Source organism: Silurus aristotelis (genome assembly GCF_946808225.1).
Source record: "Silurus aristotelis genome assembly, chromosome: 7".
Taxonomy (NCBI): Eukaryota; Metazoa; Chordata; class Actinopteri; order Siluriformes; family Siluridae; genus Silurus; species Silurus aristotelis.
In genome coordinates this window covers 27,898,802-27,923,506 of record NC_139580.1, presented here as the reverse complement: position 1 = coordinate 27,923,506, position 24,705 = coordinate 27,898,802, and the positions used below count along the sequence as shown (strand labels likewise).

Below are 24,705 nucleotides of genomic sequence, written 5' to 3'. Positions count from 1 at the left end.
ATGAAGACAAGAGAGCAAGACGAGTTTCTCAAAGTGGAAATATGCTCATTATTTCACTTTAGTTGAGCATAAAGACAAAAACTTTTAAGTCAAATGTAAACTGTGTCTTTCTGGTTCGAAGCTCGTATCTACTGTGATAAACAGCAACTCCAATCTGTTGAAGCTTCTCCAGAAACTCCATGCCTGAGGAGCTAGAAGCTAGAAGCTAACCTGGTGTTCTGTTCTACATTGTTGATAGTTTTCATACTTCAGCTGTGAAAGGAACATGTTTAAGAGCTCAACACAACAGCAGAAGCCACATTAGTTTTTGATTGTGAATCTATTATTCAGCTTGTTTTGTTATTTATTTCAGAAATCCTTGTGATATATTCAGTTTGTGCTGCTCTGACTTTAATAAAATAGTGTTTAAAAATTACTTTGTGTTTAAGTCAGTTTTGTGTTTGTAGACCATAACGCATAAAAGGGCATTAATGGGAACACTAAAGAAGGTTCTTAAAAAAAGTAACCAAAAAAGTTACTTTTAACAGTAACACATTACTTTTTGGTGTGAGTAATCAACAAATTAACGGAGTTACTTTTTGAATGAAGTAACGAGTAACTGTAACTAGTTACTATTTTTTAGTAACGAGCACAACACTGTATATATATATATATATATATATATATATATATATATATATATATATATATATATATATATATATATATATAAACATTTATAAAATAATAATCCTATTCTAATAATTTGAATACAAACCCATAGAATAATAATTTAGAACATTTTTGGAAAAGCTATGGATTTACTAGGACATAAAAGTTCTAGACTACAAGGTGGTATCAAAAATCTTCGAGAAGATTTGTAGATTTCTAACACGCCAACAGCAACTAAGCTGCACGCACAGTCACAGGGAGCACCAACCTTCATAAGTCAGTGTTCAAAAATGTGTACATTGGAAGCTGTGCAACTGGTGCTATCATGACCACGTCTGCTATTTTGACAACGTGTGCTCTCTGTCACCGAGCGCTCCTCACACATGAAACAACATTATTTTACACCCTACTTGACAGATTTGGTACCTGCGAACTTCGATGAAGATCCAGCTCAAAGGTTAACATTTTGACACCTTTGCTAATCTCTGCCGCCAATAGCAGAAGGTGCCGACACGCTTTAAAAGGAAAACTTCCAGGACACGTTCCAGTAGTGTGAGGAACACAACACTGGGGGCGCTGTATTGCTGTGCAAGAGGTAATAGTGTGTAAAGGTAGATAAATATAGTGCTATATTGTAAACAGAGCGAGTCTTGAAGCTTTTTTACTTCCTTGTTTGTAAATATAAGTAGAAAGAACTCACAACCTTCTGATGTTAAGTCCAACATTGTGGAATGCTGATGCAAAATTAGCATTTAATTACTTTTATAACTTAATGAACTGCACTGCATTCTGTGTCGCTGTTGGCCCTCGAAGCAGGGCATTTATAAACAAAAGAATGGACCAGGTGTGTGGAACAAAGCAATTACACTTCTTCTACGTCACTAGAAAAATAATTCACACCTTCCCACACTTAGAACATTCCCGCATTTAGAACAATGGAACAAAGGTCTGGGTTTTTTTTTTTTGTGAAGTGAGAATGCTTTTTAAAAAAAAGTCATAAAAATTAGGTCTATTTTTAACAGGGAATAAACTGGAAAGTAAATATACAGAAGAGAAATCCAAGTTAAATCAATATTTAGTGTGACCACTGTAGGAATGTAATTTTTTTAATAGTTGTTTTTATTTTATTGTGATATATATAATTTAATGTTTTTATACATCTGCATTTTATACCCAAGTGAATTACAGTAAACGGCAAAAACCATCCCTGCATTCTGTCATACATCTTAGCGAAATATCTGTGTTAATGAAGTCTCTGAGCAATCAGCTACCTCTTGTTTGGTTGTTCTTTCAGTCATTCATATTTGATGTCCAAGGTCATGTGTGTGGGTCTAGTGTAAGAGGAGAACACAATGATGGAGTGCATTGTAAGTGATTGACCTGGCGGATGTCTGTTATTTTGTGAATACACTGTGTGTGTCTGTGTGTGTGTGTGTGTGTGTGTGTGTGTGTGTGTGTGTGTGTGTGTGTGTGTGTGTGTGTGTGTGTTTGGCTCTGTGAGCTCAGACTGGCCAATACCTCATTTGTGATTCAGCTGATGTGGAAAAAAACCCACCCCAGCTCTGCTTCCTGCTTCAATCAGCAGAAAGAGAAATCAGCAGAAACATCTGTAACACACTCGGACGCATTCTCTGTTCGACAGCGTTTCAGTGACGACTTCATAGTGCTGCATCTGCGTTCTTGTGTCTGTAGATGTGATATTTAATAATTATGTGGAATTACAGGTTTAGTGTGTGTGTATTGTTTCACTAATTTCAAGCTTCAACTGGAATATTGGAACAATGACATTGCTGTGGTGAGGCTTTAGTAAATGTTATCGATGATATAAGACATCAAAAACATGCACTTTCACGCTCAAGGCACACACACACACACACACACACACACACACACACACACACACACACACACACACACACACACACACACACACACACACACACACACACACACACAGACACAGAGGACAAAAAAGAGGCATAAAATCACAGCATGGTGCCAAAATGTGTAAGTGACAAAGTGTAAAGTGATTAAATGTAAAGTGTAATTATACTGTAAAGTGATCAAATGTAAAGTGTAAATCTGATTGTAAAGAGTAGTGTCTTACAGTTTTTACCAATTGCTTACACACAAAATCTTTTCACTTGAGTCGATTTCCAGTGGTGTCCATAATTCGAACCTTCAGAAATGAGAACAGGTATGCAACTATGTAATGACTATTTTAGCATTATAGTAATGTACTGTAAAATACGTATGACTGCATAGTATTGCATAAACATTTGTAACTCTAAACCATCCATTTACTACACTGCATTGAATGGATGCCCATGTAATTCGTCATGTATTTATTTATGTGGATGAGGTTGGCTTCAACCTCACCAAAACCAGGCGCCGTGGACGAAATGTAATAGGACAGAGGGCAATTACCAATGTCCCTGGACAGCGTGGGGGTAATATAACCATGTGTGCTGCCATCACTCAAAACAGGGTCCTCCATTACAATGCCACACTGGGTCCATACAACACCGGCCATATACTCACTTTTCTGGATGCAATTCATACAATGCTTGTCCCTGATCCAGATCAGGCGCCTGCTCGGTTTGTGCTTATATGGTACAATGTTTGTTTTAACCGGGATGTTCTGGTCCAAAACTGGTTTGCCACCCATCCACAATTTGTAGTTTTGTACCTCCCCCATATTCACCTTTTCTAAATCCCATAGAGGAATTCTTCTAAACCAGGCGCTGGAAAGTATATGATCGCCAACCCTTGGGGACATAGAGAAACCGTAGCTTGTGATGTGGACGAAGTATTGTGGCCAGACCCAGCTCGGAGAAGAGATAAAGCTTAGCACTGGGGACTGCACCCCCCCTCCCCCCTGCCAATTCCTGGACTGGGACCCCACACACAATTTACTGTATTCTACTGTAAAGAATATAATTTTGGTTTACATGTTTATTGTTTTGTTGTATGCTAATTTATACAACAGTAATTTTTGGCCTAATACATATTTTCTGTTTCTACATTGCATTGCCGTTTCCGGTGTACTTGTTACCCCTCTTAGCAGATTACTTTCACTGTAGAACATTGTATTGAAATGTAGATATAAGCCTATGAAAGACCAAAGAGCTTTAGATTTAGAACAGCAGTGTTTACATGGTATATCCAGAAATGTATTATTATGAAAGAGGTGTTTGCCATTTGATGCAAATGCTTCATTCATGTGTTTATGCATTTTGAATGCAGTGTTGCATTTTGAAGAAGATGTGAGCTATTTAGCATTTTGTGTGTGCAGTTTTGAGAATTGTGTGTAGAGTTTTGAAAAAAGGAGACTTGGTTTTGAAAACGTGTGTAAGCAATTGGTAAAAACTCTAAATTAAATTGTAGTGTCTTCATGTAAAATGTAGTGTCTAAATAGAAATGGTAGTGTCTTAATGTAAAGTGTAGTGTTAAAATATAAAGAGTAGTGTGTAAATGTAAATTTTAGTTTCCAAATGTAAAATTCAGTGTCCAAAAGTAAAGTGAAAAATTTTAAATGCCTGACTAGTGTAGTGTCTAAATGTAAAGTGTTGTGTCTAAATGTACTGTAAATTGTAGCATCTAAATGTAAAATGTAGTGACCAAATGTAGTGTTTAAATGTAAAAAGTAGTGTTTAAATGTAAAAAGTAGTGTCTAAAATTAAAATGTAGTCTTAATGTAAAGTGTAGTGTCTAAATGTAAATTGTAGTGTTTAAATGTAAAGTGTAATGTTCAAATGTAAAGTGTAGTGTGTAAATGTAAAGTGTAGTGTTCAAATGTAAAGTGTAGTGTTCAAATGTAAACGTGTAGTGTTCAAATGTATAGTGTAATAATGTAAAGTGTTGTGTCTAAATGTAAATTGCAGTGTTTAAATGTAAAGTGTAATGTTCAAATGTAAAGTGTAGTGGGAAAATGTAAAGTGTAGTGTTCAAATGTAAAGTGTAGTGTTCAAATGTAAAGTGTAGTGTGAAAATGTAAACGTGTAGTGTTCAAATGTATAGTGTATTAATGTAAAGTGTAGTGTCTAAATGTAAAGTGTAGTGTGTAAATGTAAAGTGTAGTGTTCAAATGTAAAGTGTAGTGTATTAATGTAAAGTGTAGTGTCTAAATGTAAAGTGTAGTGTATTAATGTAAAGTGTAGTGTCTAAATGTAAAGTGTAGTGTGTAAATGTAAAGTGTAGTGTTCAAATGTAAAGTGTAGTGTATTCATGTAAAGTGTAGTGTCTAAATGTAAAGTGTAGTGTTTAAATGTAAAGTGTAGTGTATTAATGCAAAGTGTAGTGTCTAAATGTAAAGTGTAGTGTTTAAATGTAAAGTGTAGTGTATTAATGTAAAGTGTAGTGTCTAAATGTAAAGTGTAGTGTGTAAATGTAAAGTGTAGTGTTCAAATGTAAAGTGTAGTGTATTAATGTAAAGTGTAGTGTCTAAATGTAAAGTGTAGTGTGTAAATGTAAAGTGTAGTGTTCAAATGTAAAGTGTAGTGTATTCATGTAAAGTGTAGTGTCTAAATGTAAAGTGTAGTGTTTAAATGTAAAGTGTTGTGTATTCATGTAAAGTGTAGTGTCTAAATGTAAAGTGTAGTGTTCAAATGTAAAGTGTAGTGTATTAATGTAAAGTGTAGTGTTCAAATGTAAAGTGTAGTGTATTAATGTAAAGTGTAGTGTTCAAATGTAAAGTGTAGTGTATTCATGTAAAGTGTAGTGTCTAAATGTAAAGTGTAGTGTTCAAATGTAAAGTGTAGTGTATTAATGTAAAGTGTAGTGTCTAAATGTAAAGTGTAGTGTTTAAATGTAAAGTGTAGTGTATTAATGTAAAGTGTAGTGTCTAAATGTAAAGTGTAGTGTGTAAATGTAAAGTGTAGTGTTCAAATGTAAAGTGTAGTGTATTAATGTAAAGTGTAGTGTCTAAATGTAAAGTGTAGTGTGTAAATGTAAAGTGTAGTGTTCAAATGTAAAGTGTAGTGTATTCATGTAAAGTGTAGTGTCTAAATGTAAAGTGTAGTGTTTAAATGTAAAGTGTAGTGTATTCATGTAAAGTGTAGTGTCTAAATGTAAAGTGTAGTGTGTAAATGAAAAGTGTAGTGTCTAAATGTAAAGTGTAGTGTATTAATGTAAAGTGTAGTGTGTAAATGAACAGTGTAGTGTGTAAATGTAAAGTTTAGTGTTTTAATGTAAAGTGTAGTGTGTAAATGAAAAGTGTAGTGTGTAAATGTAAAGTGTAGTGTTCTAATGTAAAGTGTAGTGTGTAAATGTAAAGTGTAGTGTATAAATGTCAAGTTAAGTGTTCAAATGTAAATCGCAGTGTCCAAATGTAAAGTTTTACTTTTTACTTAAAGCTTAACATTTAAATGCCTGACTAGTGTAGTGTATAAATGTAAAGTGTAGTGTCTAAATGTAAAGTAACCAAAGGTAAAATGTAGTGTGCTAATTTAAAGTCAACAAAAGTGTAATGATCAAATGTATAGTATCTAAGTGTAAACTTTCCAAATGTTTCAGTGTAAAGTTTAGTGGGTTAAGTAACCAAAATATAAGACATGTCCAACAGTTAAGAAATCACGTGACACTGGAAGAAGAATAATATGTAAAGTGACTTGGTGACACTGGGAATTGAGAGGAACTGATCTACAAGCTGTATAAGAATCTAATAGCCTGCAGGTAAAATCTGTTCTATATCAGACTTGTGTGTGATTGGATGCTCCAAATGCGCTTGCCAGATCTGGTAAGAATTGACTGTGTGCATCCTGTATAGCTGGGAATTTGTTGAGATCTGTGATGAGTTCTTCTGTTCTCACCACTCTCTGGAAAGCCTTGTGATTGTGGGCAGAGAAACTGCAATACCATACCGTGATGCACCCAGGCAGAAGCTTTCTTCAGTACAACAGTGGAATTTGGTGATGTATAAGTGTATCCAGTGTAAATTTCTTTAGTTTCCTCAGGTAACCTTATGATCATTTTGGTGGATGGATCAAGTGAGGTTATCCAGAAAGGCCACTTAAGAGTAAGGTTTTTGGATAGTTAGATCATGAGCAAACGTTTAAATGACATTGGATGTGTATTTGGTGAAGCAGTCATGCATGAACCAGCAGTACAGGCGGGGGGTGAGTACACATCCCTGTGAGGCATCCCTGTAAGGCATCTGTCTTCAGAATCAATATCTAGCGGGCCAAACTAATGATTCACCACTAAGGGTCTGACCATCAGGTCTGTGACCCAGATGCACACAGTGATGTAACGCCCTGAATTTTCATTGGGATGTTCTTTTTCTGAACATGTATGTAAGTGATATGCATTGACACACTCCTGTAGATCAGATGGAGCAGTATGCAAACTGAAGAAGGTCCATGGGATGCAAATATATGGGTTTCAAGTGTCTGCATGATTGTGTTGGGAAATGCACCTGGGCAGGATTTATTCTAGCCAGAAACAACAGGAGTCAGCAGAATGTGGTTCTTTTTGAAGCAAAGTGGTAGCTGACAGACTTAGGCAAATAATGAAGGTATTTGTTAATAGCTCAGCTGACTGGGTGTTATGTGTGTTGGAAACCCAGGAATGAATTCCATAAGGTCCTTGTGCCTTGTGTGGATTTATTAAGAGGTTGAGAGGAGCGAGAGAAATGAGGATATGGGCAGTATGTGAGAGCCATGGTAAGAGAGGTTTCAGCGAGAGGGCTATTCTGGACATTGAGGATTTTCATCCTCTGAAGTAATGTTGTCATGAATGAAACCCTTTGCTACCTGCCAGTGATTCATTTCAGTCCAACCCGCTGTGTGAGTTTTTTTTTTTCTCCCTTAGATTTATCCTTCTAAAGTATTCAAAGCACAGAGCTCTCCTAGAATAGGCTCCCCAGATATGTTAAATACTTCCGGCTTTACGAAGAAGAAGAGAGAAGCTAATCTAGGAGTTAAATTCTAAAATCACAGCCAAACTCGAGGGCCTTGTAACCTGATGAAACTGTATTTGCTCTTAACCAAAAGATGACACACTAAAAAGAAATTGGAAAATTCTACAAATTTCAGTAATCTTTATTGGTCTGATGACTTTTTCAACCTCAGTGTCATTGAGTTCATAGAACCACAATTACATAATAATGCAAATGATGCTTCAACGCTATATATATATATATATATATATATATATATATATATATATATATATATATATATATATATATATGCCAAAAACAAGTTTATTAGAAAATAATGCCTAGGAAGTTGTTACAGTGCAGATTCGAATGGTATTTAAGTGAAGTGCATCATGGTTATCATTTAATTTGTATTTGCATTATCACTGACCGTCTCATGTTCAAAGTGCAACCCATGTTACATTACTGTATTTAACTCTGACATAAGGGTGATGCCAAACATTATAATAAACACAATTAATAATATACTATAAGAGCCAGTGCATCTCTCCTCCTGAGGTGGTCAGTTTATCCCAGTGGTATTTAAATTGTGGGGCACCCCTTTAATGGGGAATAAAGACATGACAGATGGGGTGCAATGAACAGCAGGATTGAAATATTTTTAGTTTTCTTCATTCATGGTTTTCTCTAATAAAAATAAAGTTCATACTCTTAAAGCAACCACAAACAAACAATTAGGTCATTAAAGCAAGCATATTAAAACATCTGATATGGTACCGTACAAATCTACGCTTTTATTGTCTCTCTTTCTAAACTTGATTCTGTTTGATGCTATTGAATTAGAACTTAATATTTCAATAAATCTTTTCAAATTTTATTGGCATCTTTTTGGAGTGATGAAGGGACAGGTGGAGCTTGGATTTCACACCTTTAAATTGGGGAATGGCAAAAAATAAGTTTGAGAACCACTGATTTAGCCCCTCAGTGACATCCCCTTCATTCCCTAGAACAAATCGCATCTGCTTGAGCAGCCTGGGCTCGTATCTAATGAAGCACCAAAAAAATAGGAGGTCAGTCTTGCGCTGACACACTGAATATTTTTTTTATATATGCTTCTAAAACACTTCAACACAAGTCAATGCCAGTGCTGCTTCCTTCTATTTTTTTAGACAAGTAGAACGCAATGCCTTCACCACCAGCAAGTCGAGTCCTTCAGGTTAGTAATTTGTCTGCCAGATATACTCTCGAAAACACTTCAAACTAGAAGAAAACTATGTAAGAATAACAATTTCAGACATTTGACCTTGCTGTGACCTTGCTCCTGCTTGGATCAATTGTAATTTCCCCATATAAACCCTACAAACATTCAGCCACTCAGTGTTCTCTACGAGGAGAATCACTTAGCGCCATCAACATTTACAGGCCTCACCATTTGCTCTGTGCGTTATTTTCACGCCGTCCAAATCTTTTATCCGCACTCATTTCTGAATCATGTTCCTTCAAAGCTTTATTATCTTCCCCCGAGTGAGCGTTTATGTTATCCAGCAGCAAGGGTGGTCGTTCATTAGCGTGAGACCACGTGTCGACTGTGAACAAAGAGAAATTTTTACATATTTGGACTCGTAGACACACGGTGGTCCCACTCCAAAATCACAGCCATTGTGAGTGTGTGCAAGTGTGAACAATCAGAATGATTCGACCTATTTAATGCTCTGATATATTTATATTTATACTCCATTAAAGACTCAATCTCTCCTGCTCTTCATCTCGAGCTGCTGAATGAGCCTGTAAATGATGGCTTTTTGTGTTGTTTGGAGATCAGATCATTGCTGAAATAAAAATACTCTTTTTTTACACAATTTTATCAGATGTCTTTGGGTGTTGAAGCATAAATTTTTCCTTCACTTGAACAAGGAGATCCGAACTTCCATGTTTCCAGCATGAGAATGCGCCTGTGCACAAAGCCAGCTCCATGAAAATATGCTTTACATGGGGTGGAGTGGAAGATCTCCTGCTATAGAGCTATAAACCCTATTAAACAATTAATGTAAACACTGACTGGACCCCAGGCCTTCTCACCTCACCTACATCAGTACCTGACAGTACCTACTAACACTCTTGTGGCTGAATGAATCTCACGAATATCCACAAAATCTAGTGAAACATCCTCCCAGAATCTTCCCAGAGTGGAGCTTATTGTAACAGGAAATGGAGACTAAATGTGGAATGGTATTCAAGAAGTTTAAAAAGCAGCACATACCAATTTTATGTTTAGGTGTCCACAATGTGTGTGAATTCATCTTCATTTTGTTCAGTGATTCTGCATCTGCATCTGCATGACCCTGACCCTGTTTGTGATTAGATTCAACGTTATTGTCATTGTATAGAGTGTATGAGTGTACAGTTATATATATATATACACACACACACACACAAAAGCATCTCAATAGATTAGAATATCATTAAAACGTTTATTTATTTTATTAATTCGATACAAAAAGTGAAACTTGTATATTATGTAGATTCATCACACACAGACTGATATATTTCAAGTGTTTATTTTTTTTTTTTTTAAAGGTTTACAGCTAATAAAAACTCAAAATTCACTATCTCAGTTGGTTACAATATTGTGAAAAAAGTTCAATATTGGAGACTCGTGGTGTCACAATCTAATCAGCTCATTAAATACAAACACCTGCAAAGGTTTCCTGAGCCTTTAAATGGTGTCTCAGTCTGGTTCAGGCTATACATTTATGGGGAAGACTGCTGACTTGACAGTTGTCCAGAAGACGATCATTGACATGGGAATGAGCCAGGAAGAAGCTGCTGTTCCCAGAGTGCTGTATCCAAGTACATTATTGAAAAGTTAAATGGAAGGAAAAAAATGTGTTAAAAAAAGATTAAACGAAGCCCATTCAAGAATTTGGGGAGATTCACAAACAGTGGACTGCAGCTGGAGTCAGTGCTTCAAGAGCCACCACACACAGACGTATCCATGGGCTACAACTGGGCTAGCAATGGGCTAGCAATCATTCCTTGTGTCAAGCCACTCCTGAACCAGAGACAACGTCAGAGGTGTCTTACCTGGGCAAAGGACAAAAGGACTGGACTGTTGCTCAGTGGGCCAAAGTCGTCTTTTTAGATGAAATAAAAGGAAATTTTGCAATTCCAGAGTCTGGAGGGAGAAGAGGAGAGGCACAGAATCCATGTTGCTTGAGGTCCAGTGTAAAGTTTGCACAGTCAGTGGTGGTTTGGGAAAAACATGTCATCTGCTGTTGTTGGTCCACTGTGTTTTATCAAGTCCAAGGTCAGCACAGCCGTCTACCAGGAAGTTTTAGAGCACTTCATGCTTCCCTTTGCTGACCAGCTTTATGGAGATGCTGATTTCATTTTCCAGCAGGACTTGCCCACACTGCCAAAAGCACCAAAAGTTGGTTAAATGACCATGGTTTTGGTGTGCTTGACTGGCCAGGAATTTATAGGGTATTGTCAAGAGGAAAATGAGAAACAAGAGACCAAAAAATGCAAATGAGCTGAAGGCCACTGTCAAAGAACTCTTGGCTTCCATACCACCTGAGCAGTGCCACAGACTAATCACCTCCATGCCACGCCGATCTTAGACATTAATTAAAGCAAAAGGAGCCTCTACCAAGTATTGAGTACGTATACATTAAATAAACATACTTTCCAGAAGGCCAACAATTCACTAAAAATTAGTGATTGGTCTACATTTTATTAAATGTGAGCCAAAATCATCAACATAAAAATGTAAGAAATAAACACTTGAAATATATCAGTCTGTGTGTGATAAATCTATATAATATACAAGTTTTACTTTTGTATTGAAGTACAAAACTAAAGAAACTTTTTAATGCTATTCTAATTTATTGAGATGCACCTGTATATGCAAGCGTACACTGACGCCAAAGAATACTACATATACATTTTGATGAGTTCACATTTGGACCTTTGATGTGTTCCATTTAGTGATTGATTTGACTTTGTAGTGTGTGCATTTTTGTGCTATTTAATATTGTTAGCAATAGCTGCTGTGATCGTTCCCCCTCAATTAGGGCACCTTATCCGACTGCAATCAATGAGTTAATAGTGTAGTATAATGCAGTCTGTCTGCACTGAGGCTTATCTTACACACACACACACACACACACACACACACACACACACACATGTACACAGCTTTGTAGTGGAGCTATATCGACAAGTTTGGTCTTCAGCACTGCCTACTGAGCTCATGTAGAAGGATCCGATGATCACCATTTTCTCATCCGTTTGCTTCCTGCAGAGACGAATCAGCCCTATCAGTTCTAGTAAGTAGGAATGCTGCTGAAGGAGTTGTATGTGACATTTCCTGAATATCCCATCATCGTCTTATCTGCATTTGACTTTGACTGCAAATCTCTCTTATGAGCATAACAAATCCCTCATCATTTTATTACTAGTACAGGGTAGTCTTCAGACCTGAACAGACGCCTGGTTGTATTCAACATTGTATTGCATCACTAGCTTAAATTATTTATGAAATACAGACCATAATTATTCGACTGTAGACACAGAGATGTCAATTTAAACTAGCGCCTTCGAAAAAAGTGTGAAAAACTCGTTTCCTTAAATACTACCCTAAGGACATGATTTGCAAAATAGTGAAAAAGATAAATAAAACAGTAACAGCTGCACGTTTGGAATAAAAATTTATTCTTATAGAAATAAAATGCTGAGGATCTCTTTGATTTATTTACACAAGCTCATGGTGAGTTTACTACATGAGAGAAACACTTTGGATTTAACCTTTAGCAAATAAAAGCATCTCAATGGCAGAAATGAATGGGAAAGTAACATTGAATTGCATTAATTTTTCAAATACACTTGCCCTATATTGGATTAAAAAGAACTTTTAGTGCTTTTACTTGAGTAGAAATGCACAAGGAGAACTGTTACTTTTACTGGAGTCCGCTTTAATTCGATTATATTATTGTGTACTTCATTCACCACTGCAATTCCACTATATGGATAAAAGTTTGTGGACACCTGCACATAAGATTTGAACATCCCATTCCACTGTCTGTCTCCATTTGCTGTTATAATAAGATCCACTTTTCTGGGAAGATGTTCCATTAGATTTTGTGAAGATTTGTGCTCATTTATCCACAAGGGTGTGTTAGAAAAGTCAGGTACTGATGTAGGTGAGGTGAGGAGGCCTGGGGTTCAGTCAGTATTCACATTCATCCCACACATCCCAAGGTGTGCGATCGGGTGCTATAGCAGGAAATCTTCCACATTTTCCAACCCATGGAAAGCAGATTTTTATTGTCATGCTGGAACAGGTTTGGGTCTCCTAGTTCAAGTGAAGAGAAAATCTCATAGACACCTTCTGTTTTATAAAGGAGGATAACTTATTGCTCATTCCATGTTAAAGCTCCTCTACATAATTTAGCCATGCCGACGTTTTGACAGATTTTCACCACCTGAAACATGCAAAACAGCACAAAAATACTGTTTTTTTCCCCCCTACAAACATTATGATTCATAAAGTCGATTATGAACAGCATGCACGGAGAAACCTGTCACAAAAGCTAAAAAAAATTACTAATACTCTCCAATCCAAGATGCTTAGCAAAATCAAGAACAACGCTAAATATCACCGTCTATAGTTAGGTTGAAGGTGCACAGTTTGGAAAGAGCTTTGGTTTGCGTTTCAAAAATGACACACTATTGATTCAGTATGCAGTTTTGCCACTGCAAAGTACTTTATGCTAATATATTTGCCTGTTCCTTATGCAGTCTCTGTGAAATAATATTTCCAAGTCCACGTCCAACTTTTGTATGCTCCACTGAATTCACAATGAAGAGAAAAAAATACGAGGGACGCCTTGAGCTCGAGATTTGTGAGCTTTCCAGAGTGAGAAGGAGACCAGAATCGACTATGACACATGCGGCATTAGCATTTTTAGTTTGTCTAAATTTCTGACTTGCTTTTTGTCATTGCGCATAATAAAAACGTGGAAGGTTGAAGTATGAGTGTTTCTTGTAACCCTTTTAACCTTTCTTACGGCTTCAAAATCCAATTAAGTTCCGACTGAATTTGCATGCACGATCTGTTATTTGATTAAAATAGCATACGCTAAATCCCCACAGGTAAAACACATGGGCTGTGTCGTGAAGCAGATGCTTGTCAGCGCAAATGACAAGAGAAAGAGGGAAAATAGAACTTCTAATCCTTTGCTGTTTTTTTTTCTTTTTTGCCGTTGTATGAGCGATTGCCTGCCACCTGTCTCAGACAAAACACCTATCCATTCTACACAATGCTGTATCCATCAGGCTGACTTTTATAACAAAAGACTTTCTTTCAGTTCTTTCTATAGATTTTGTTGCAGGATGACATTAATAATAACATAACCTCAGACAAAATTCAATCATGAGGCTATTACACTAGCTAATGGGCTGTCTGGTGATTACTCATTTAACATGCAGTTCAATTCAACAACATACTGGTTAGTTTGAGTATTTTCAGACAGGCTTTATCTAAAAAGCTTGACATGTCACTCAACATGCTTCTATTCACACAACAGCTAATATCATTTGGCAAATTTTAGCAACATTTCTAGTAGAAATGCCTTCTGCATATTATAGACACTGTATGCACTTAGGATTTGAAAATCATCAGAATACTTCATTATTTGCTATAAAACTGATTTTTGAAAGTTGTCTCGTCTGCATCTCTTTGCAAACTGTTTACAGATTGTTGCATTTCCCAAATTAGACTTTTATTGAGCTAAAATTCTAGTGAGGCAACGAAATCAGTGGAACATCGGCTTATATCCGTCAGATCACAACAAATCTGTTGAATGGTTGCTGTTTCTCTGTTGGAGCTGCTGCTGACCTTCGGTTATGGTAGTCATTTTAATTGATAGATTTAGATGAAGACTAGAAAGTGTAGGAAGATTCTACTTTTACTTTTTCTTGTATTTGCATCACATTGACATTTATGGCATTTAGCAGACACCCTTATTCAGAGCGAACAGTGCTTTAACCTTTAATCGGTCCTTGGGGTCTATATGACCCCAATCGACTTTTTCTTGATTAAAAAAAAGGGTTCCCTTCATCTGAGTGGAATAATATTTTGTGACTTTTCCTACATAATCTATCTATACACACACAAAAAAAAACTGGGCTTGATTCGGTTGTTCTGAAGGTATGTAAAAAGATTTTTTACACTTCTGGTCTTCGGGGTCAATATGACCCCACATTGAAATGAATGGGAAATGTGAAAAAAACTCAATATTTTTTCTTCATTTGTCAAAAAAAAATCTATAAATCCAGCATAAATCAGAAATTTAGATCATCATTTAAGTGATTTTTTCATAAAAAATTAATATTTCATATGCAAGCTTATGGTGTAGTTGAGGAATTGTGTGGTAAATAGGTACAAAAGTACTTCATATCTCCCAAAACACAGCATTAATGAATAGATGAGAAGTAAACAACAACAAAAAAATATTATTTGTATAATTAAAAATGTATATTTTTTGTATAATTTCTCTATCAATTGTTGGGGTCATATAGACCCCAAAGACCAGATTTGTAAACAGGAAACGAAGACCTTATAAGGGTTAAGTCTATATCAATGAACATATCAATATTTATAGATAGATAGATAGATAGATAGATAGATAGATAGATAGATAGATAGATAGATAGATAGATAGATAGATAGATAGATAGATAGATAGATAGATAGATAGATAGATAGATTCAACTTTGTCATTGCATAGAACAGGTACACAGCAATGAAATGCAGTTTAGCATGCACCAGAAGTGCAAATAGTAGCAATAGTGCACATTTTCAAGTGCTGATAAATATGTATGTGAACAGTATTTAATGTATGTATAGATTTATGTAGACATATGTACAGTGAATGAATATAAAGACTATAGTAGTTAAATGATGTGTAGGCACTGTTGAAAAGTACAAGTTAAAGGATATAAGTTCAAGTTCATGTTTTTGCACTTTTTACAATGGACATTGCCTTAAATCAGCTTTACAGAACTTAAGAATTAAAGTGAATGAGATGTATTTACCCCTGATGAGCAGCCTGGGGGCGACTAAGACCTTGAGAGACTCAAAAGGGAAACCCATCCTTATTTGGGTGATATCAAGAGTGTGATTATAAATCTTAAAACAATACAAAACACTGGAGAATTAGAAATATCATGAGTACTAGAGTGTGAGATTATGAGTAATGTCCTTCTACAGTTTTATACAGTCATTTGACTTTGTGGAACCAGGAGCTACTGAGCAACTCATAAAATAGCTCAACATTTTGAGATCATCATTGATCCAACACCAGCTTCTCCATGCCAGAGCCTTTAAATATTATTAGAGGTCCAATGTCCAAACTCCACATGAAGTGGAATCCAAATGGTGCTGGTACGTCTCTAGATGGTTCGGGACGTTTGCGAGGTCAGCATCTACATCTTTGAAGGTCTATAATCTTCATGAGTTGGGACTGGAGCTGGCACTCCAGTATGTATGTAAGGAAAGAGGGATATATAAATTACAATATGCAATATGTACATTATGTATATATGTACAATTGTACAGAAGTTATACACAGTGTTTATACAGTGTTCTAACGGTGTAGAGTTCAGTAGGGTGATGGTGGATAAAAAAAAGATGGACCTGAACCTGCTGATTCTGGTGTGTATGTTCCTGTGTCTCCTTCTAAATGGTAGGAGGTTAAACAGTTTCTGACTGGAATGTGAAGAGTCCTTGATGATGTTGTGAGCTCTGCACTGACATCTGCTGTGGTGAAGGTGCTCAATGGCAGGATGTTGGGTGCCAGTAATGCATTGTGCAGATTTGACCAGCTTTTGCAGGGCTTTAAGTTCACACCAAGTGGAGCCTCTGTACCATACAGCAATGGAGTTGGTCAGGATGCTCTCGATGATGCTGTGATAAAAGAGCATCTGAAACATGCTGTAAATGTAATGTATATATCCATTTTTAATCTCAAAATATTAAATATTGTAATATAAAAATAATGCTAGCTCCTTGAGGGTTATGCAGCATTTGGAACACGTTTTTGTTGATTCTAACCTCCCAAAATATTTTACCTAGATAAGCCCATTAATCTAATCTGCTGAGTTAGCCATATTCACACATATGCTAGATAAATTGCTAACCATGTTGTGTAGCACAAGAAGATCATGATGAACTTGACACGATTGTTGGTAATTTTCTTCTACACTGATGAGCTTGATTGGATGCGAAACTGCAATAATTAGATGATATTCCAGTCCACAGTCTGCTCTTCACTGATTAATGAACAGAGCGAAGGAACAGCAACAATTACGGAGGCAGAAACCAGAGAGCTAAAAATAAGGAGTGGAAAGAGTATGTTTAAAGTGGAAAATGAGGCAGATGGAGGAAGAATGAGAGAAAGGAGGAAGCAGACTCGTAAATTATATGAAACCAAAGAATGCAGATAACACCATCGGTAGGCTGCAGCTTCACAGCAATTTAAGCACAACGAAGCACTTGGGCTTCAGAGGCTCAATAATTACCTACATCTCATGGCCATTTTTCTTTAGAGCAGCCGGAGTGCTTTTCTGCTTCTTTAACATGATAAGAGAGAAAAAAATGAAAAGAGAGAGAGAGAGAGAGAGAGAGAGAGAGAGAGAGAGAGAGAGAGAGAGAGAGAGAGAGAGAGAGAGAAAGAGAGAGAGAGAGAGAGAGAGAGAGAGAGAGAGAGAGAGAGAGAGAGAGAGAGAGATGTGTGTGTTTTTTCAGCACCAGTCAGAACCGGACAGCAGTTAGAATTGAATGATCACATGACTCCGCTGATTCATTTCTTTTCTTATATATATATATATATATATATATATATATATATATATATATATATATATATATATATATATATTTTTTTTTTTTTTTATTTTTTTTTTTAATTTATAGTTGTGATGGCAGCCGACACTTTTGTGCACACACTTGAAGTTATAATATAACTTAATTATAGCTCTCTTATGCCTCATTATTACAATTTTTTCCCTTTATTTCCTTATTTATTTCTTTTCTCCCTGTACAACTCTGTCTTCTATATTTTTATAAAGTACCTTATGCTAAAATATATCATATATAAATAAATATACACACAAGCATTTTATTATATCTTCTCAAGAGGCAATAATATAAAAATGAAAACTAGATATATTTAAGAGTAGTCAATGCAGTACAGATTTACTCTCCTCTAAAAATAACTCAACTTACAGCAATTATTGTCTAAATAACAGGCAACAAAAGTGAGCACACCCTCAGTGAACATGTCAAAACTGTGTCCAAAGTGTCAATATGGTGTGTGAGCATCATTGTTATGTAGCACTTAATCCTCCTGGGCATGGAATTCACCAGAGTTGCACAGGTTGTTCCTGGGATCCTCTTTCACTCCTCCATAATGACATCACAGAGCTGCTGGATGTTAGACACATGACACTTCTCCACCTTCCGCTTGAGAAGCCCCATAGGTGCTCAATAGGTTGTCAAGACCATCTCCTTCCTGTGTCCAGTGGTCATGGTATGATAAATTTGTACTTAAAACACCAAATTTGAACTGCTTTAATACAAGATACACAATTTATATTGTCCTGTCAAGCAACCAAAAACATGAACATAGCGAATAGGACATAGGATTTGCATAAAGGCTATAGCATGGTTACACGACATACGGCTGTTATCAATAATGGCTGTATGCTGAGTTATTGTTAGAGGACAGTAAATCTGTAATGCTATACAAGCTGATGATTGACTACTCTAAAATATATCCAAGTTTCATTTCTATAGTGTTGTCCATTAAGAAGATACACCAAAATGGTTGCTGAAATGTGAGGGGTGCACTCACTTTTGTGAGATTCTGTACATATATATTGCTTTTTTTTTATTTATTTCCTTATGTCTTCTCTTTTACTGTATACTGTATTGTTTAATGTTTAAAGTAGGGCTAGTTTTTCTGTAGCCTTTAAATTTGTATTTTTATTTATATTCTATATTTTTATATTTACATGTTGGACAGTCATAAGAAAACATTTCACTACGTCATACTTTGTATGAATTTGATTTGGATTTGTTTCACTGTACCTTATGCTTGTTAAATTGTCAAGTCTTTAGAAGTTTTAGGACTTCGTAGAGCTCAGAACTCTTCCTCTAAATATTTTTTTCTTACAACCGTACAATTGTATTTTATGTCGCTTTGCATTATTTATATTTATATGGTCTGTAAGTATGCTTGATTGAACCTAGGAATAGCAATGCAATTGATTAATGCTTTTCACAACCAGGGTTGCAGTAATGCCTGTGCTCTGTCCCAGCATGCAGCAGAAGCAGTGGGTGTGTGTCGCTGTCTTGGCACTCTTACTTGTTACAGATGTGCTGTCAGAAGTTGGAAAGGAAGCAAAACAAGGTAAATAACGTGTCATTATTAATACCATGAAGGTAAACTAATCCATTTTAATTAAGTCATTGGTAAGAAACCATGTAGATCAGAGTGGTGTGTGCTAAAATCTAGTCTACACACTATTATAAAATTGCAATTTTTTTAATTTAAATGTTTTTTTTTAAAAGATAGAAATAACAACATAAATGTCTGACTTGCTAGAGCTTTAATGTGATCTTATAACAAACAGAAATTCAGGGTGAAAAAATATAAAATATAAAAAATATTTTAAAATATAAAAAAAATATAAAAAAAACAAAAAAAACCAAAAAAAAAAACCTATTACAGCATCAAGTCTTTGTGAATGAGTCTCTGTTAACTTCAGACATCCAGCCTATCCCATTCTTCTTTGCAGGGATCTCCTGTGTATGTCTCTTTTTCAACTCATTCCATAGGTTTTCGATGGGATTGAAGTCTGGGCTCTGGCTGGACCATTCCACGATTTGGATTCTCCTTTTCTGAGGCCATGTCTTTGTTTATTTTGATGTGTGCTTTGCACTTTGTCATGTTGAAATGTAAAATTCCTCTGTATTTTTAGCTTTTGAAAAAGTACAGAAGATTTTATGGCAAAATATCATGGTATTTGGACCTTTTAATTTTCCCGTATATCTTGACAAGTGAAGTGAAGCAACCCCAAAGCATAATACTACCCCCACCATGATTGCCTGTCACTATTTTGTCACTACCTTGGTGATGATGCTCTGTATTGGCTTTGCACCAAACATACCTTTTAGAATTATGGCCAAAAAGTTCAACATTTGTCTCATCACACCCTAAAACATTGTCCTTGCGTTGACGGAATGAATCTTAAATCATCGAAAGAGTATTTCATTTAAAAAATATTTGAATTATTAAATTAAAAGTCTATTAAACCTAAAGCTGATGTTCATGTAAATGTATAACTGTTCACCTGACGGTACAATAAAAAAATGCATAAAACTGCAAAAAAATTAACATAAAAGACAACTGTGAACCACTTAATAAATTGTGATTTTGATTGCAAAATATAGGTTTGTTATGTTGCTTAAATCTTTTTGAAAGATTGGAAAATATATGAAAATATACAGACAATAATGCAGGTACAACAACAACAAAGTTTTAAATGTTTTACCATAATATAAGCATAATATGATTGGTTTCTATCAATATCAGTGGTTGTGTTTGACACATTTTGTATCAGGGGGCCGCTGCCCCATGTCTCTTTTGCCTGATGTTGAAGACACCTGATGTACAGACATATACAGTACATAAAGGGTGTTGTAGGTTTTTAATTTATTTAATATGTTCCCAATGATCAAATATCTATTTTCTTTCTTTCTTTCTTTTTTTTTTTTTTTTTTTTTTTTTGGGAAGATCACATTAAAGATGTAACAACTCTGACATTTATGTTGTTATTTCTGTCTTTTTATTTTGTGTGTGTGTGTGTGTGTGTGTGTGTGTGTGCTCTCAAAGGCAAGAAAGAACGTAAGTCAGGATGTGGAGACTGGCAGTGGAGTGTGTGTGTGGCAAATGAGGGCGACTGCGGCTTGGGCACTAGAGAAGGAACCCGCACAGGCGCTGACTGCAAGCAGAAAATCAAAACTCAACGCTGCAAGATTCCCTGCAACTGGAAGAAGCAGTTTGGAGGTGAAATCTACATAATGTCATGCAGAATTAAAGCAACGTTGTCAGCTCTTTAATATATTTAAGAACATGTTTCTGTTCTCACACCGTGCATTTAGTTCAGGTTCCATCATAGATTTCTAGGCCCTGTCAATGCTCTTTTTATATTGAGCCTCCTCCATATGCCTATGACCACACTATGTACACTGTATGGACAAAAGTATTGGGACACCTGACTTTTCCAGCCAGATGTGCCCTGGAGTAACTGGTAACACAAAGTAAATACACAATGTTTTCGGATGCACGAGCATGAAATATTCCCTTCCTTTAAACTAGGAGACTCAAAGTTGTTCCAGCATGACAATGCACAAAGCCAGCTCCAGGAAGATCTGCTTTACATGGGTTGGAGTGGAAGATCTCATGCTAAAGAGTTCCAATTCTAATCGGATGAATGTGAATGCTGACTGCACCCCAGCCCTCCTCAAATCACCTACATTACCCTACACCTGACTTTACTAACACCCTTGTAGCTCAATGAATCTCTACAAAAATATAGTGGAACATCTTCCCAGAAGAGTGGAGCTTATTATAATAGCAAATGGAGACTATATGTGGAATGGGATGCTCAAATAGAAGCACATACCAATTCTATGGTCAGGTGCCCACAAACTTTCGTCTACATAGTGTGTTTCTGAATTGTATTTTTTTATTAACAAAACAAATTTGTCACTGGTTCTGTAGTAGTGAATTCCAGTGATCAGGAGGCAGTGAAAGTGGGGAATTTTCACTTTTGGAGCTCTAATAGATCAGTGTATTTCAACTGATCATTTCCTTAGCTCAAACACCTTTTTTTAATCAACCATATTGTTAAATTAGTTTTTACTACACATACTAGAATACTGTATTTTTCGGAATATAAGCCGCTACTTTTATGAATTTATGAATTTTTCCTGTGTTTTTCCTGGTTTTACAAACTTCAAGCCAAAAAACTGAACCCCATAACATTAGATCAATGAAATTTCCGAACAGAAACGAAAAAACGCACCTCACCTGTGTTCTGAGCTGCACGGGCATCGGGAGAAAAAACTTTTTCTTAAACGCACGACGATGCCAAAAGATTATTCAGAGAGAAATAGTTGTGAAAGGAAGGAGGAAGACAGTGAACAATGACTTTCTTGGTCGGCTACTGTTTAGATACAAGCCGCTGTAACGTGTTGAGTCTGGGTGAAGGGAGAGCTCGCTAACTCCAGTTACAACAGAAATCATATAAGCACAGACAGGTTTCCAAAACTCGTGCTTTTTTATTTTTCTTGGCAACAGCGTTACGGGTTAGTCAAAGAAACTTAGAAATGAGCATCAGAAAATAATAAGGACATATTCCTCGGTCTCCACACACGCAGTAATAGCGGAAAAATGCAGTGCAGGCTATTCCCAAAATACCGCTCTGCTCCTAAAGGAAGCGCAACATATTTCACCCGTTACACCGCGTGTAACGTGTCTTTCGTTAAAGCCTGTGTAAAGTTCATTAGTTTCAGTGTAGACAGGCTTATAGACAGGTGCGACTTATTTATGTTCAAAATCTTTGTCAAATTCAGTGGGTGCACTTTATAGTCTGGAAATTACGGTAGGTATTTTACCTCCAATATGGGACATCGTATTACTAAAACATTGATTAAACAAAAACCACATGTATGATAGACAACTCTGCCAATGTGCTCAGTCGATGCTAACGCTGTGGTTCCTGTACACTTATTTCTGACTCATTTATGCGCATGCTGTGAAAATGGAAGGCATTTCAGTGTCCTGGCCCAAGCATTGATTCAATTTGCGTGACTGTCTTCAAAGAATGTAAGACTGAGCAGTAAAACAGTAAGAGGTATTGATTAAGTGATGTGTAATCCCTCTGCGAACCTCCTGAAAAAAAAAGGGAGCAAAAGAAATCGTAAAATGAAGGATACATGCAATTTGTGATGTTTTGAGCTGAATATATGCATATGTGTATCACTTTGGTCTCCTTTTCCGGACATTGTGATGGTGTTGCATGTAGACGAGTCCAAATTTGCTCTTTTTGTCCATGCACACCATCACAATGTCCGGAATATCCATTCATTAATTGCCCTTGCTGTCCCCAGAATTTATAATACCTTCATATATAATACCTTCCATGTTCTACTCCTGTCCAGCACATCCTTAGTTTACTACAAGAGGTTCACTGTAGCATGACCTTTCTCTGACTCACCTACACACCTTCTGAGGACAAGAGATTTTACCCCGTTGAGCTTCACAACTGCACTATTGCACTGTGTAATGGACCTGTAAAATGTAATGAATGATTTCGAGATGGCAGCAAGAGCGTTTGTAGTGGTAAAGCTGCCTACTACTATATCTTATTGGCTTTATATTTTTACAGTTTTCACACTGACCATTTTTTTCTGAATCAAATCCAGGAACAGGAAAGCAGATGGCTTGTCAAATGCACACAATCCACTCTGTTATTCACTCTTTCAGACCAACTGCTTGGTTGCTCCCATCCCAAATGCAGACGCTCAGAACATTCACAGATAACAGACTGACATTTCATTGGATATTTCAAAGGCATAAGGTTCATCATCTAGTCTGGCTCAGGCATTTTATATATATATATATATATATATATATATATATATATATATATATATATATATATATATATATATATATATATATATATATATATATAAAAATTACTTTTTTAAAGAACCTTCTTTAATGTTCCCATTAATGCCCTTTTATGCGTTATGGTCTACAAACACAAAACTGACTTAAACACAAAGTAATTTTTAAACACTATTTTATTAAAGTCAGAGCAGCACAAACTGAACATATCACAAGGATTTCTGAAAAAAATAACAAAACAAGCTGAATAATAGATTCACAATCAAAAACTAATGTGGCTTCTGCATTATAAAAGCTGTTGTGTTGAGCTCTTAAACATGTTCCTTTCACAGCTGAAGTATGAAAACTATCAACAATGTAGAACAAAACACCAGGTTAGCTTCTAGCTTCTAGCTCCTCAGGCATGGAGTTTCTGGAGGAGCTTCAACAGATTGGAGTTGCTGTTTATCGCAGTAAATACGACCTTCGAACCAGAAAGACACAACTTACATTTGACTAAAACGTTTTTGTCTTTATGCTCAACTAAATTGAAATAATGAGCATATTTCCACTTTGAGAAACTCGTCTTGCTCTCGCCTCGACTCACCATTACTGCCGCACAGACCTGAATAAACGGAGACACGCCCACAGCGCGTCTTCTTCCTGTTTACAGAGGTTTATCCACCAATCCTACAATGCGACGCTGCTGTAAACAGGTTAGACTGTAGTCTACACTTCAGCCGAAATTCATTTATTGAAAAAAGTAACGGACAGCACACCATACGGTAACGGAGTTACTTTATTTAAAAGTAAAGTGTTACAGTATTAGTCACTGTCAAAAGTAACTGCGTTACAGTAATGCGTTACTGCCCAACACTATATATATATATATATATACAGTGAGGAAAATAAGTATTTGAACACCCTGCTATTTTGCAAGTTCTCCCACTTAGAAATCATGGAAGGGTCTGAAATTGTCATCGTAGGTGCATGTCCACTGTGAGTGACATAATCTAAAAAAAAAAAATCCAGAAATCACAATATATGATTTTTAAACTATTTATTTGTATGATACAGCTGCAAATAAGTATTTGAACACCTGTCTATCAGTTAGAATTCTGACCCTCAAAGACCTGTTAGTCTGCCTTTAAAATCTCCACCTCCACTACATTTATTATCCTAAATTAGATGCACCTGTTTGAGGTCGTTAGCTGCATAAAGACACCTGTCCACCCTATACAATCAGTAAGAATCCAACTACTAACATGGCCAAGACCATAGAGCTGTCCAAAGACACTAGAGACAAAATTGTACACCTCCACAAGGCTGGAAAGGGCTACGGGGACATTGCCAAGCAGCTTGGTGAAAAAAGGTCCACTGTTGGAGCAATCATTAGAAAATGGAAGAAGCTAAACATGACTGTCAATCTCC

The 24,705-nt window shown here is 36.2% G+C and overlaps 1 protein-coding gene across 3 annotated transcripts in view; it reads left to right on the top strand.

Moving 5' to 3' along the window:
• Window positions 1–24,705, top strand: part of ptn (pleiotrophin) — a 55,936-nt gene that overhangs the window by 20,833 nt on the left and 10,398 nt on the right. For 2 of the 3 annotated variants that reach the window (XM_083546538.1, XM_083546539.1), the window contains exons 2-3: window positions 18,884–19,005; window positions 20,491–20,664. In XM_083546538.1, coding sequence (XP_083402664.1) covers window positions 18,884–19,005; window positions 20,491–20,664 — 296 coding nt within the window. The remainder of the gene's footprint in view (window positions 1–18,883; window positions 19,006–20,490; window positions 20,665–24,705) is intronic. The other variant, XM_083546540.1, reaches the window with a different exon arrangement.